Source organism: Engystomops pustulosus, chromosome 8 (assembly GCF_040894005.1).
Source record: "Engystomops pustulosus chromosome 8, aEngPut4.maternal, whole genome shotgun sequence".
Classification (NCBI taxonomy): domain Eukaryota; kingdom Metazoa; phylum Chordata; class Amphibia; order Anura; family Leptodactylidae; genus Engystomops; species Engystomops pustulosus.
In genome coordinates, this window is record NC_092418.1 from 126,845,603 (window position 1) to 126,862,059 (window position 16,457).

A 16,457-nucleotide genomic window follows, 5' to 3' on the forward strand; every position below is an offset into this window, starting at 1 on the left:
GTGTCGCCGACTCCATTGTGTTGATGAGTTCTGGTCCAGATGAAGACTGTCCGGTTCTATTTCAGTACCGCTTTTAGCTCGTCTAAACTGTGTGCCACTATAGGGCACGCCGGCGGCTTTTTAGGCACATGGGCATTCCCCTTTTCCAGAGACCACGCCCCTTTGTCAGACGAGTAGGAAAAAATTATCTAAAAACCTTTATAAATGTGTCTTTAGGTGTTTCTGGTACTTTATAAATTCCCCCATTTGAAAATAGTTCAGCGAATCTTACCAGCCTTCCCCGTACCATCAAGATGTGAGTACATTCATCTCTTCTTTTCTCACAGAGACTGTACAAATCGTCAGGAGAGAAGACTTTGCACACATATCATTTACCCCCAGACGCCCCTCAGTTCCTCCAGGCCAAGTACAATGCAACTACTATGAGTGATGTAAGTATTGTGTCTAAGATCTGGATAATGCATGACTTATACAATTACAACAAAAAATTTACCAAATCCATTTGTCACAGGGACAAAATAAGTGTTGTCTAGAGTTACATATATCTATTCCGACTTACATACTAATTCAATTTAAGAACAAACCTAATCTTTCTGTAACCCGTGGACCGCCTGTGTAAACCCATCAGTCTACAGAGCCTTGAACTGGCGCATGATGTTGTCAGATATTCTTCAGATTCCGTGCAAGTTTTCTATGATCTGATCTTATATTTTGCCTTTCAGACCTTCTATAAACAAGACTGGCAGAAGACAATCGCTAAAGGACACCACGTATTGGGAGATGCTATTCCCATTGTCGCTGCAAAGTCTTCTAGAAATATTGCCAGTGATGTAAGTGTTACAGATGACTCTGTCCGTGGCTTACTATATCTTCATGTCACAAATCTCCTTTCATGCCCAGTCTGGGGACATTGATAAAGCCCATCAGGACTTCCTAGGAAAACCCATAAGGTTGTGTTTATGTCTACACATCCACCCACTTTTATAGTAATTTCTGGTCCCATGGACATGAGGTGCCTTTAGTGTTAGATTATAAGAGTTGGGAATTTCAGAGGTTGGGGAAGTGTTTAGACCAAGGACAAAACAGATAAGGAATTGCCCCATCACACATCAAATATCCTAAAGAAATGTGTCATTTGACCATCCCTGTGCTTTCACGGTTATACATGTGATACGATTTATTGCCTCTTGTTTATAGTACAAATACAAGCAAGCCTATGAGAAGGCCCGGGGTCATCATATCGGCTTTAGAAGCCTGCAGGATGATCCCAAACTGGTGCACTTCATGGCTGTGGCCAAGATGCAGTCAGAACGTGAATACAAGAAGGACTACGAAACCAGCAAGACAAAGTATCACACTCCCCTGGACATGGTCAGCATCACCGCTGCCAAGAAGTCCCAGGAGGTGGCCACCAGTATCAATTACAAACAACCCATCCATCATTACACCTTCCTGCCAGATGCCATGAGCGTGGGGTTGTCAAAGAACAGGATGCAAATCCAGAGCGATGTGAGTATGGTCTTCAGTAAGTCCCTACGGTCTGCAGTAGGTTGTCCTGGTATAATAACCAATAACGTCTCTTATCTACTCCAGAACGTCTATAAAGAAGATTATAACAGCTGGTTTAAGGGTATTGGCTGGAGTCCTTTGGGTTCCTTGGATGTTGAAAAAGTAAAGAAAGCCGGAGATGCCCTAAGTGAGAAGAAGTACAGGCAGCACCCCGATACCCTCAAATTCACCAGTATCCCAGACTCCATGGACATTGCCCTGGCTCAGAGCAATACTAAACAGAGGAGTGATGTAAGTGTTCCAGATTACAGATACACCCGCCATGATACATTGCTACTTCAACTATGAGATCCAAGGACCTACATTGGAAGCCTCTTGGCCCATATAAATGATTCCAAGTGGTCACCCCCCCCCCCATTATAATGATATAAGGGAATCACAAATGGTGATATTCTCAAGCATGAGATGTAAATGATAAGTCATCATGTATCGTGTCATCATTTTGTGTTCTTCTTTAGATCACATACAAAGCAGCTGGAGAGAAAATCAAACACAAATATAACCTAAATCCAGATGATCCCAACTTCATCCAAGCAAGAGTCAATGCTCAAAATATTAGTGAGGTGAGTACAACTTTATATGAACACTGTGGTAGAATAGCATAGACCTAGATACATAAGATAAGTTTATCATTGCATGAGACTGGGGCAAAGACGCCCAAGACCGAGACATGTATGGGACCATAAACCAAGTAAGTCCATACACCGAGTTAAATGGAGCAAAGCCTACGAATGCTGAGCTAAGCACTTGTTATAAAATTATCATTGTTCTTTATAGGGGTTTACATTGTTTCTGGAAACTGCACCTCTCATGTCCATGGACTGTCCCCAGTATTACAGCTCTGTTCAACCCTATTGATCATAATCTCAAACATCCCTTCAATAACAATGTCCACCTTCCATTACTTTCTCCTTATTCAGACTAACTATAAAGCCGACTGGATCAAGCACCTTGCCAAAGGATATGATCTCAAACCAGATGCCATATCTATACTGGCGGCCAAGTCATCAAGAAACATTGCAAGTGACGTAAGTATCATATTCTGTCTATATCGTCCATCGTACGTCTCATCTATGGAGTGTTGGTTGACCTTGATAACTTCTCTTCCCACATGGGGCACCTAGTATAAATATAAACAAGCCTACCAAAAAGCCAGAGGACAACACGTGGGATTCCGTAGTCTTCAGGACGATCCGAAACTGGTCCATTACATGCACGTTGCCAAAATCCAGTCCGATCGCGAGTACAAGAAAGACTACGAGAAGAGCAAGACTAAGTATCACACACCTCTGGATATGTTTAACATCACAGCAGCAAAGAAAGCTCAAGAAGTTTCCTCCAACACCAACTACAAGCAGCTGATCCACAGCTACACTCTCTTACCCGATGCCATGCCCCTGGAGCTGTCTAGGAACAGGATGCAGATACAGAGCGATGTAAGTAACTTTTAACTATTCTTACCCACTACCATGATCCAACAATAATGATTGCTAAGCCAATACAGTAGACTTAAGGTAGTAAGCCTTCAATAAGACTCCTCAGAGCCAGTGCCCTATTTCTGTAGTCTTAGGATCAGACAGTCCTTAGAGGGTTATATAGTTTAAGGGGCGGTCCCAATAGTCAGTGTTATTCGATGTCCATGGAAGACCAGGTAGACCTCATTTTGTTGTTGGGTGCACTTGCAGACAACAGATTGTTATTGGGGACTCGAACAGAAAGATGCGAGATCACCTGACTAATGAATGTGAACCATTGTGCTGTATGTTGGGATCCATTTTAGTCATAAGGTGTAGCCTTTGTATTATTCTTGATCATAGTTGATATTTGGTTGTGGCATATTAGTCATTGTTCCATTTAATTTCTTGATCCTGTATTACAGAACCAGTACAAGACAGACTTCAACAACTGGCTCAAAGGAGTTGGTTGGGTTCCGATTGGATCCTTGGATGTTGAAAAGGCCAAGAGAGCCAAAGACATTCTCAGCGACAAGAAGTACAAGCAAAATCCTGATCAATGGAAATTTAGCATTCCTAATGATTCTATGGATCAAGTTCTTGCAAAAGCAAATGCACTGACAATGAACAGGGTAAGAGTGGTGGGGTTTTGGTATCTAACCTGAATAATATTGTGCTACAGATGACATCCACCATTCCTACCTAAGGAGTCCAGGCACCCAAGGGTCGAGGCCACCATGAGTCATACTGTTAAGATAGCAGTACCATTTTGAAGTTGTATAGAACTAGTCATTACATGATATAATTCATCAATATATATGACATATATCTAATTCTATATTTGATGACTTTGTTCTATAACACTGTTATCTATCATTTCAGAAACTCTATACCGAGGCCTGGGAGAAAGACAAGACCAAGATCCATGTGATGCCGGATACTCCCGAAATAATCCTGTCTAAAGCTAACCAAGTCACCATGAGTGATGTAAGTGCCATGGAGTGCCATGAAATAATCATATAGACCTGCAGGGCACAATTGCTTCTCAGAGGGTAGGCTTTAATAACTGACCTTCAGAGGTATAACAGAAATGGATTGAACGTCCAAGCATTGGATTTATTGTACAATTATGACACCTTGGGCCCCACTGCTGAGCCTGTGGCACAGTCTTGGTTCAATGTATGAAGAGTATACCATCAGGCCTCAGCTCATCTAGTAGTGGTTACCTGGAGTCACTAATTTTCACACTCATAACATTTAACTGCTATCACTGAAGATCCAGATGCCCCGACAGGAGCCCAAGAGGTCACAAGAACTTTGTCTGGAAGTTTAGCGGTGCGGCCTGTGGGCAATTCCAAGATCTCTCTATTCACACGGGCTTGTTCTTGGGAACTGGGGGGGGGGTCCTCAATATTTAGATCTTTATTTCCTGTTCCATTGTGTTCACACAGACAAAATATTGGAAAAAGTCTGATTGCTATAATGATTGTGGAACCAGCAACTGGAAGTCAAGGCAAAGACTTCCTTTTGTGCCTGGTTCCAGTAGTGATACTGTAGCAGAACAGGGCAGGATGCCTAATTTTTAGAATGGCACAAGTTAAATTTCTTTGTTCCTTTCAGAAACTGTACAGACAAGCCTGGGAGGACACCAAGAAGAAGGGATATGACCTGAAACCAGATGCCATTGCCATAAAAGCAGCTAGAGCCTCCAGAGATATTGCTAGTGATGTAAGTTTTCTCCTGTCAATGTCATATAAAACCTAGTCATTATTGTCATTAGCTGTGGAAAGATGGAAGCCAAATAGGTAAAACGTGTGTTCTATGACCTTCACCACTAATCTTTCCTCAATGGGTGTTGTTTACAGTATAAATACAAGAAAGCCTATGAACAGAGCAGAGGAAAGCACATTGGATTCCGGAGCCTTCAAGATGACCCGAAATTGGTGCATTTCATGAATGTGGCCAAGATGCAGTCTGAGCGTGAATATAAGAAAGGCTATGAGAAGTCTAAGACTAAGTTCCACACTCCCGTGGACATGTTCAGTGTCACTGCTGCTAAACTGGCACAAAACGTGGCAACTAATACCAACTACAAGCGTCTCATCCACCACTACAGTCTGCTGCCAGACGCGATGCACCTTGAGCTGGCCCGGAACAGAATGCAAATACAGAGTGATGTAAGCTATATTGTCTCATACGTGGTTTCTATACCAGGAACGCACTGACCATTAGGGTAATAAGGCACTGCCTGGGACCCAGAGCAATAAATAGTCCAAAGTCCTTCACTTTATAAGATTACAGCTCAGTTTGTCTGAAAACTCTTCCTACCATAGAATAAAATAATATTTTACCATCAGACACCACTAGGGGGAGTTTACTGTATACAGATGAATACAGATACCATTTGTAGCTGTATAAATCTGTATTCATTGGTTGCTCAGGGTTCTAATCTGGGAAATATATATTTTTATGATATAGAAACTGTATTAATATATTTGCTTCCTTATATCCTAGAATGTTTACAAGTCAGACTATAACGACTTTGTCAAAGGAGTGGGATGGGTGCCCTATGGATCCCAGGAAGCCGAGAAGAACAAGAAGGCCATGGAAATTATCAGTGATAAGAAATACCGCCAACACCCAGATACCCTGAAATTCACAAGTGTGACTGATTCCATGGAAATGGTCTTAGCAAAGAGTAACGCCCAAATCATGAATCAAGTAAGTCCCGGGTGCATTGGATAGTCTATGAGAGGGTCATGGGGTCCTCTAAAAGATGGCTGAAGCCATGCCCTCCACTTAAATTGGGGAAAGGGACTTGCTTTAAGCCCTCCAGCTCATAGACCTTACATTGTAAAGAGGTTTTCACACTTGGAACCCATAGGATAATTCATAGATGTATGATCCGTAGGGACCCATATGTTACCTAGTATGGGGGTCCCAGTCTCCACCATTGGTAGAGCACCTGTTGATGATAAGTGGGCAGGACCAGATTATGGGGAGGGCTCCAGTTCTGTGCGTTCCCAGAGCCCCACCCACTTTGCTCTTAAAGGGGACCCCACTAACTAATGGCAGGTGGGGCATTTCTGACAAATGCATGATGAGGGTCAGCTCCATTTAAACTTTAGGTGGCTGACAGGATGTCTACAGGACAGATTAATCTTCATAGTTCTACCACCTCAGAAATGGTTGTATCAAACCAGACCACGCAATTATTCAGCCATCCAGAAGCATTAGCCCCTTATGAATGGGGAGCATGCCATAGGTAAATACATCATTCTGTATGTCCATGTGGGCACAGAATACTCACAGTCTGACCTAGGAAATAAATGAATATATATACAGAGCAGATATACAAGTTAATTTCTAGAACTTATAACAAAGAAATTGTTTTCTTGATTTCATCTCTAGAACTTATACAAGCAAGCCTGGGAGAAAGACAAGACGAGCATTCACGTCATGCCCGACACACCGGATGTCCTCCTGGCGAAGGCTAATGCTGTCAATATAAGCGAGGTCAGGAAAGTTATATATATATATTGTATAATATCCTATTGTACTCTCACTACAAGTATGATACATTGTAACACAACTTCTATCAGACTCGCCTTTATGTAACAGGAATAATATCAACAGTATGAAAAATACATATTCTTATTATCTTCCAGAAAAAATACAAGCAAGCCCTGGAAGAATCAAAGAAGAAAGGATATGACCTCCGAGCAGATGCCATCGCCATCAGAGCTGCCCGGGCCTCCAGAGACATTGCTAGTGATGTAAGTTTCTTCAGAACACGAGTATTGGATGAGTCACTGGGACTTCATAATAACATCCGAGCTCCATGCCCCGTCAGTTCTGGGGGCAAAGTCTACCCCTGGTGGGATCCAAGGGCAGACTATGCTGATGTTACACATCACATTACACAGACTATGGGGCACATTTACTTACCCGGTCCAGTCGCGATCCAGCGGCGGGTTCTCCGATGCTGATTCGGGTTCTGCCGGGATTCACTAAGGTCCGTGCGCCGATATTCACCAGGTGTCGCTGCTGCGCCTAGGTCCGCTGGAGTTCACCTGCTTTTTTCTGGTGTATGTGAGTGCTTGATCTTGCGACACAAATGGCTTTTTAAATTCCGTGTTTTTTCCGAATCCTTCGGGTTGTCCAGTGGCCACGCCCCCCGATTTCTGTCGCGCGAAAGTCGGCGCAATTGTGCCAAAAATCAATCGCGTGCGCCACAATCCCGTGAAATACAGCACAAAGCGGAAATATTTGGGAAAAACCCGACGGATTCGCGGCTGCGGACCCTTAGTAAATGTGCCCCTATGTTGATGTCTTGCACATGAGCCTAAATGCTTCAGGGGCCTAAAGTTGAGGGAGCCGGAGTTCCACCACTGGAATGAACGCTGGAAGCAGGAGAGTATCCCTTTCTCTTTGTAGTTTACATCTTACCCAATCCATCAGTGGTTTCCAGTTTGCCCAAAAACCCCTTTCAGTAATTCATTATATTTAAAGCCGGAGCTTCTTTTGGAAATGATCCCCATAAAAACGATTTATGAAATTTTGCTAATTTAAAGGAAACCAAATTAGAGCAATTGTCTCATTACTGGAACCAGTCCTGTTATTGGCATTTCTGTACGTTCCTGGATACTTTCCCCGGATATATCATTTCTGATATTTGCAATAATATTTTTGTCCCTAAATGAACACTTTTTCCATCTTCACAGTATAAATACAAGAAAGCTTATGAAAACGCCAAAGGAAAGATGGTTGGATTCCGTAACCTGCAGGATGACCCCAAACTTGTCCACTACATGAACGTTGCCAAGATGCAGAGCGACCGGGAGTACAAGAAAGATTACGAGAAAACCAAGACCAAATACCACACACCTGTCTCCATGTTTAGTGTCATGGCCGCCAAGGAGGCCCAAGCCGTGGCCTCCAACATCAATTACAGGAATCTGATCCACAAGTACATTCTGCTACCAGATGCAATGCACGTTCAACTGGCCAAGAACATGAACCAGATCCAGAGTGATGTAAGGATTTCCTAAATGTCACCTCTTTAATTGCCATATGGGCGTAACCAGCTAACAGTGCATCCCTGCACAGTCCAATCAGAGCACTGTCCAAGGACACGCCTACAGCTGGGAACACCCCTGTAACAGAGTAACAGCTCAAAATATACCCCTGTATTATTATATAATGGGGAACCAATACTGACACATGGGGGGATTTATTGAAGTCTAAAAAGTAGTACAAGAAACCAGACAATGTGCTCATAAATTCTCCTTACCTTATGTTTGAATATTTGTTTTATGTTATTACAGGTAAAAGGTACAAAAAATAAACATTTAGTTATTCTTTAGATATGCCAATTGACAGGAAATGGGTTCCTTCTTTAGTTTCAGCCCTTAAGTTCTGGTAGATGTCCAACCACCAGGATGAAGGATTGTAAACCAAGCACACTGACATACTGGTGTGTGCCCCTTCTGGCAGGATCCACTCATCTTTAAGCTCCCTTCTCCCTTGTTTTTAAGAAAAAAAAAGGCTTTTAAAATTATGCAAATGAGCCAGAGGAGCTCCAGGTTCCATAGGTGTTGATAGAACCTGGAGCCATGGAGGCTAATTTGCATAATTTCAAAGCTCAGTTTTTTTTTTCTTAAAAACAAGGGAGAAGGAAGCTAAAAGATGAGTGGATCCTGCCAGAAGGGGCACACACCAGTAGGTCACTGTGCTTGGTTTACAATACTTCAACCTGGTGATATCATGTTATTCCTTTAACACTCTATGGATCCTAAAAATGAAAAAGGGGCGAATATTTTAAAGTTGTTCCAACTTTTGTGTACAAAAACCTGTATACATTTAATTTCCTGCTCTATACCCTGCCCAGTCTCATAGTATAACATCCAGTAACCTGTATGATCCTTCTATGCTGATCGCCAAAAAGACAAGGCTATTTCTTTCTGATACAACACAAACTCCTTCTTGTTGTAGAATGAATATAAAATGGACTACAAGACGTGGTACAAGGGCATGGGATGGAGCCCACTGGGGTCCCTGGATGTGGAGAAGAGCAAGAAAGCCTCGGAGATCCTGAGTGACGCCCGCTATCGCCAGCACCCGAGCAAGCACGCTTTTACCAAACCTCTGGATTCCATGGACATGGAGCTAGCCAAGCAGAACGCACTGGTCATGAACAAGGTAAGAAATCAAATCAGGATTTTTAACCTAAATATAATTTGGGAATGTTCCCTGATTCTAAGATCATTGAGATCATTGAGTAACCTAATTCTATCATATTTATCTGCATTGTTACATTGTATCATTGTCAGATTTCTCCTATACATTCCTTCCTATTGATTTCTTTCTAGCACTTATACACTGATGCGTGGGAGAAGGATAAGACCAAGATCCACGTGATGCCAGACACGCCCGATATTCTCCAGGCCAAACAGAACAAGATCACGTTTAGTGAGGTACGGAATGTCAGCACAATGTATAAACTTTACCATCAATGGCATTGGTTTTTACATTATAAGGGGCCATACTATACACCGAATAATTGCAATGAAATATCTGAAAGGTGTCCTGTAATACAGATAGAAAGGAGGAGAGAGACATTTTCACTTTTTATGCCCTTGTTTTTACAAAAAATATGTATGGCATTTTCGACTTTGGGTGCTATTTTCCGTTACGGAGTAAAATGCAATAAAAAATGTTATTATATTTTGATAGATCTGGCATTTTTGGACGCGCGATATCTAATGTGTTTATGATTTTTACTGTTTACTACTATTTATATCGGTGCTAGCAATATGCAGCATAGACTTACCGGCTATGCCTCTCCATGCATCAGGACCCGACCTGCGCCATACTAGTACAGCGCAAACGGGAAGGGGTTAAAGCTGAATAAAGCCGTTTCCTTTGGAGTGCTACAAGCCCCTACATCATTGCTTCGGCACCACAAAAGACGTCTGTGAGGCCCAGAAGCTTCTACCTTTGATGCTAAGTTCCCCCAAACCTTCACAGCCCATAATCATGAAGAGAATGGGGCAAGACTTTGTCTCCATAGACCTTCTCCGAATACTCCCAGACATGTATCACACTTGTGGAAAGGGGATTTTTTGATAGTTGATCATTTGTTTGGTTAAAAAACTCACAATGTTTGTCTTTCATTGTAGAAACTGTACAAATCAGGATGGCAGGAGGCAATTAAGAAGGGCTATGATCTCAGACCTGATGCTATTTCTATCAAGGCCGCCAAAGCTTCCAGAGATATTGCTAGCGATGTAAGTAGGACGACCCAGAGACGCCATGACGAAGGTTATAAATGATCACTCAATGGTTGATTTTCTAATTCTTCCTTTTCCAGTACAAATACAAAACTGGATACCGTAAGCAGCAGGGACACCACGTTGGCTTCCGCAGCCTACAGGATGACCCTAAGTCTGTATGGGCCATGCACGTGGCAAAGATCCAGAGTGATCGCGAATACAAGAAGGACTTTGACAAATGGAGGACCAAGTTTAACATGCCGGTAGACATGTTGGGCTTCCTGTTGGCCAAGAAGTGCCAGACATTAGTCAGTGATATTGACTACAAACGACTTCTGCACAACTGGACCTGTCTGCCGGACCAGACTGCCTTCGTCCAAGCAAGGAAGGTGTATGAGATCCAGAGCGATGTAAGTGTCCGGGGATTCCTATTATCATCTGTATTTACTAGTAGACACACATGAACTCATTTTATTACTTATATTACTTTTTACCAGAACGCCTACAAGGCCGACTACAATGAGTATATGAAGGGTGTAGGATGGATTCCCTTCGGATCACAAGAAGCTGAGAAAAACAGGAAAGCCATGGAAATTCTCAGTGAGAAGAAATACCGCCAGCACCCAGACAAATTCAGATTCACAAGTCTGCCGGACTCCATGGATCTTGTCTTGGCCAAGAACAATGCACAGATCATGAACAATGTAAGTTCAAGTTTTTGATAAACTAGTTCTATATGTAGGAATATAATGAGTAAAGCTCCTTCCATCAATGGTCGATGGATGTGGTAAGGGCCACCAGAAAAATGTTACCATATCCTACAATAATCTCCACTTTCCCTTTACAATTGGAGAATATTGAGGCTTGGGAGTCGTATCAGAGCAAATGATGGATATCCCCCTGTGTGATTGCTACCATTGGGATCCTCACCAATCATAACAACTAGTTCCTGTGTCCCCAGTTTGGAGAGAGTGGTGATCACATATGGATGATGCCACTTTATTAAGGTTTGCATATGACTCTTACATTTGCCATTCCTTGCCAATCCATGGAATTAGGATTGAGTAAGGGTCATAGTCGCTGGATCCTTCAACCAAAATTCCTCCTCGACCTGACCCCACATTGCCCAAACTGCCCCTAAAGTGCACTTGACCTCCCACTTTGAGGGTGAGTTTATGAAAGTCATTAGAACTAGAATGTGCCGTGATGTATAAAGCTTTGGTCTACAATAGACTCAACAAAGTCAGATCAGTGAGAAAGTATTACTAGACTCCATACAAAGGTCTAAACAGTCACCTAACAGGCCGCTAGCTACATTTAGGGACCATTTATAGACAAAATAGACACCATGAAATTTGGATTTAATGATTGCGCAGCTTCTATCTATTGATCATTTGTGATTCCTCTTCGCAGATTGAACTTTAATATTATTTTCCCTCTGTAGAAACTTTACACAGAAGCCTGGGAAAAAGACAAGACACACATTCATGTCATGCCCGACACACCGGAGATCCTACAGGCAAAGAATAATCTGATCAACATAAGTGAGGTAAGTATTGGTAATTGGGAGGTTGAAATAGGCTTCTGTAATATCAGCTCAGATAGAAGACCATAATCTACTCAGTAAAGTATTATTAGATCTTACTTCAGATTCTATAGAATTATAATATCATATTGTACCCTATATTATATTTCCTGTCTGCCCACAGCGACCACTAGAGGGAGCTCTTCAGCAGGCAGTACGCTCTAGATCTCCACCTAGTGGTGGCTGCAAATTTAATTTTTATTTAACTGTCGATGTGAAGGATTGTAAGGGAGAAATGGAGATTGGTATCTGGCTGAGCTCCTCGTTAGTAGAAAGATAGATCTTAGTATCCAGGATAAATAATTCCACTTAATGTTACTGAAAATTCTTATTTCTTGTATAAATTATTTTTTTTCACAGAAAATCTACAAAGCAGGTTATGAGGAGCTTAAGAAGAAAGGTTACGACCTGCGTGCCGATGCCATACCGATTAAGGCTGCCAGATCTTCAAGGGACATTGCCAGTGATGTAAGATTGGCTTCTGATCATTAGTTAATTTTTGCAAATAGTAGTCCACAAACCCTAACATGACATTGGATGTAACATAATTGTAATTAATATTTAATGTACCGGTATTCATGCAGTAATGGAAAGCAATTCAACCACATATTGATTTCTATCCAATGTGGACATACAGCTGCAGTGCAAAGCATGGTGGACGTGGACTGCAACAGATTCAACATCGTTATAATAAGATACCATTTCTTAATTTTTCTCCTGCCTACAGTACAAATACAAAGACGGTTACAGGAAGCAACAAGGACACCACATTGGCTTCCGCAGTCTCCAGGATGACCCCAAGTCTGTATGGGCCATGCACGTGGCCAAGATCCAGAGTGATCGCGAATACAAGAAGGAATATGAAAAATGGAGGACCAAGTTTAATACCCCAGTTGACATGCTGGGAATATTGCTGGCCAAGAAATGCCAGACACTAGTCAGTGATATTGACTACAAAAACATTCTTCATAAATGGACCTGTCTGCCGGACCAGAATGATGTGGTACATGCCAGGAAGACCTACGACCTGCAAAGTGATGTGAGTACAAAGCACCTCCATACATGGCCTCTATCCATCCACATGTTCCTTAAAGGGGTTCTCTACTCAAAACGTAAATAGCTGTGAGGTTTTTACCTATACTGAAGTCATAAATTGGGAAAATATGCAAATACATTTTCCAGGATAGTATAAGGGAAACTACAGCTCTTTGGGCTACCGTGTAGGGCAGCCCCTTAACATCAAGCACGATGTGATGTGGGATGAAAACAAAACCAGTATATGTATTCTAGAAGGAACAGATTCCCAACTCTAGACTGTTTTGATGGCTTTGCATCTCAGCAGCACAGTGTAGGGGTCTGTATGAGGCTTCTGACTAGGGTCAGTAAGTAAGAGTTCTCCTTAAGGAGACTTTGCCAAATAAGGCCATGATGCAGGTTTGTGGAGACTTGCAGTCATTGATGCTCTACTGAGGGATTCTGGGAAATATACAAATCCGTTTTCCAGGATGGGATAAGGAAACATTGCCTCTTTTGGCCTCCGTGTAAGGCAGCCTTAATGTTAAGCAGGACTTTCAAGAAGCCCAACGGTTGGATGTGGGATTAAAACCAAACCTGCGTGTTTATTCCAAGGCGGCATTAATTATGTAAATCTCAATAAGGAGAGCTCTTAGTCCCCGACCCAAGGTCATTAGTTGTCAGTCCTGGAGACCCCTTCAAGTCATTTAAATTCTTTCTAGCGATTTATACAAACATAGAAGTTATAATTATGATGGAACCTTTATGATATCTCTCAATTTACCAGGATTCAAGTAGGCCAGAGACTTTGGTTTGCTACCCCAACCCCTTTACACATTGGGGGTCAGTCTCCTGTAGAGGCGGCCTTAATCCCTGAAAACATGTTGAAGCCTAATTTGGCCCAATTAGCACTTAGAGTAGACATAAGTATGAGATGTTGCCGAGTCTTTAATTCCTCTGGACCCTGTTTGCCCCACCATGTATTTTTATCGTACAACGCACAAGGATATTTTCTCTACCCAAGTCTCATCCTATTGTGTCTGGTGTGGGGTCCTTATTTGAAAAATTCGGCTCATGGCTAGACACCTTATTACAATCTTTTGTGCTGAGACTCGCTGGCTACATTCCGGATAGTAAAACTGTCCTACGTGCCATGGAGCAAACGGTGTGGTCCTGTGATAGCAACTGGCTTCCGGTGATGCCACGGCTCTGCAGGCTCCGTCATGCGAGATACATCACACCAGCAACGTTACAGCACCTTTTCCTCCATTTTAAAGGGTTATATAGAAGATGTGTTGTATTTTCTTTTACACAACTATTTTTTTTTGTTTTCGGCAACCAAATTAGGGTGCCCAATGGGAGCCCGTTTCTCTGGGCAATTTGTACATGGCCATCTGGGAAGAGCAATATCTTTTGACTACATCTAACCCTTTTGCTGAATACATTTACTGGTATGGCAGGTACATTAGGGTACATTAGACGGCCTCCTCATTGCCCAGAGGCAGTCGTCGATTTCATGTCTTACCTCAACAATAATGACCATAACCTTAAATTCACTTTTGATCACCAAGTCTGTACCATCTCCTTTCTGGACATACAACTTGAGGGTAATCCCACACTTAAATCCTTATATACAAAACTCTACCGTAAACCAACCTCAGGTAACCCTTAGAGCCGACAGCGGTCACCCGTACCATAAAGAATCTCCCCATAGGAGAATATATAAAGCTAAAAGGGCCTCCTCATCCAACAGTAGTTACCTATAAGAATGCAATACTATAGACAAACGGCTACACCAAAGGGGGTATGGCTCCAAATTATGTCACAGAGCCCGGAACATCACGGATGTACAGGACAGGGCACACACATCACAGCGGCCAACAAAAATGAAAAACCGACCTTTGTCACTCAATTTAGCTCCCAATACCAGGAAGCCACCAATATCGTGAAAAAATACATGGCACTTTTATACCAAGAGGAAACTCTGAACCAGTCATTGGATAAAGGCATACACTGCGTATCCACTAAAGCTCCTACTTTGGGGAAAATTTTTGCACCCAATTATTTCACTAAAAGACACCCCAATCCTGTATGTTTAGGCTTCAGAGGGAGGCAGAAGGTGCAATATCTGTCGCTATACGAACAATACTTCATTTTTCACCTCTACAGTAACTGCATAAATTTTCTCCATTACCAGATACTAAAACTGTGAATCAACCTACGTGGTATATTGTCCACATGCAAACAATGCACATGACAGTATGGAGGCTGCACAGATCGAAAACTAAAAATATGCAAAGCCGAACATATTAGCAGTGCCAATCCCAATAACTCAACTAGCTCCCGGAACACATCAATATATAATAGTTCCACACACTCCCTATCAGTCTATATCAATAGAAGGGGAGGTGAAGCATGCCGGATCACGTCATCAGACACACGCCACCCCAAAGACTTGAACCCCAAAAATGAGCTGATGTTCATTCCCTCTCATTATCTCTCCTCATAGTACAAGGTTGCATTAGGTACTCACCTTCTGGTATACAGTATATATATATCACTATATTACAAGGAATGATTGAGGACAATTACTGAACTTTGTCCAAAACGCGGAACCTTTTTTCTTTTTGTTTGTTCGCAGTGATTTTTTTATGTATATGGAAAAAAACCCTTTTTTCTACTTTTCTTATCTGTCTGTTGCCGGTGCGGATTTCATAAGCTGAGATATTTGTTGGTATAACCCAAAAATGTTGGTTTTATGTGGCAGCAATCTCAGGTGCTAACCCGTAAGGAGTAGAGGACTGTCTGAATGAGGCTGAAGGAAGGACAGAAGTCATGTTGGGTTTGAGCATATCCCACCTTTTGTTTAGATGATGTAGACATGAGATTATCTCATCTTTCATGGGGACTAAACATTATATTAGCCGCCATCCAATCTGGGGCCAATGGATTTCAATTGATGTTGGATTTATATCGTGTAACCTGTGCTCATTGTGTCTTGTAGGTCCAATATAAGGCTGATCTGCAGTGGCTGAAAGGAATTGGTTGGTCTCCTAGTGGTTCCTTGGATGATGAGAAAAACAAACGCGCCTCAATTATTATAAGCGACAAAAAGTATCGCCAACAGCCAGACAAATTCCGCTTCACCAGCGTCACTGACTCCATGGAAATGGAGCTGGCCAAGTCCAATGCACAGATCATGAATAAGGTAGAGATTTGACATGATTTCTCCACTTTTTGAGCCTTGATGTCATGGACTGCTGATTTTTACATATTTGTCTTTATTCCAGCGCCTGTATACAGATGCATGGAACAAGGATAAGACACAGATCCACATCATGCCCGACACTCCTGAGGTCCTCCTTGCCAAACAGAACAAGATTAACTACAGCGAGGTAAGGAGACTGGAGCCCACAGCCTGGTTTAGTGGACATATTGATGACCTAATTAGAACAGGATCAGACTGAAACCTGGGCCTCCATCCAATTATTCTCTATGTATAATGGTCAGCTTGGATTTTCAGCTCAGCCCCTTCCACTTAAATGTGCTCGTGTCAGTCCA

The 16,457-nt window shown here is 42.2% G+C and overlaps 1 protein-coding gene across 21 annotated transcripts in view; it reads left to right on the top strand.

The window, feature by feature from the left end:
• NEB (nebulin) overlaps window positions 1-16,457 on the top strand; it is a 197,437-nt gene that overhangs the window by 59,307 nt on the left and 121,673 nt on the right. For all 21 annotated transcript variants that reach the window (XM_072122519.1, XM_072122521.1, XM_072122523.1 and 18 more), the window contains 25 exons: window positions 327-431; window positions 723-830; window positions 1,198-1,509; window positions 1,594-1,800; window positions 2,028-2,132; window positions 2,490-2,597; window positions 2,694-3,005; window positions 3,449-3,655; window positions 3,906-4,010; window positions 4,644-4,751; window positions 4,889-5,200; window positions 5,538-5,744; window positions 6,435-6,539; window positions 6,692-6,799; window positions 7,748-8,059; window positions 9,018-9,224; window positions 9,395-9,499; window positions 10,205-10,312; window positions 10,396-10,707; window positions 10,795-11,001; window positions 11,742-11,846; window positions 12,243-12,350; window positions 12,610-12,921; window positions 15,901-16,104; window positions 16,187-16,291. In XM_072122519.1, the coding sequence (XP_071978620.1) occupies window positions 327-431; window positions 723-830; window positions 1,198-1,509; window positions 1,594-1,800; window positions 2,028-2,132; window positions 2,490-2,597; window positions 2,694-3,005; window positions 3,449-3,655; window positions 3,906-4,010; window positions 4,644-4,751; window positions 4,889-5,200; window positions 5,538-5,744; window positions 6,435-6,539; window positions 6,692-6,799; window positions 7,748-8,059; window positions 9,018-9,224; window positions 9,395-9,499; window positions 10,205-10,312; window positions 10,396-10,707; window positions 10,795-11,001; window positions 11,742-11,846; window positions 12,243-12,350; window positions 12,610-12,921; window positions 15,901-16,104; window positions 16,187-16,291 (4,494 nt within the window). The remainder of the gene's footprint in view (window positions 1-326; window positions 432-722; window positions 831-1,197; window positions 1,510-1,593; window positions 1,801-2,027; window positions 2,133-2,489; window positions 2,598-2,693; window positions 3,006-3,448; window positions 3,656-3,905; window positions 4,011-4,643; window positions 4,752-4,888; window positions 5,201-5,537; window positions 5,745-6,434; window positions 6,540-6,691; window positions 6,800-7,747; window positions 8,060-9,017; window positions 9,225-9,394; window positions 9,500-10,204; window positions 10,313-10,395; window positions 10,708-10,794; window positions 11,002-11,741; window positions 11,847-12,242; window positions 12,351-12,609; window positions 12,922-15,900; window positions 16,105-16,186; window positions 16,292-16,457) is intronic.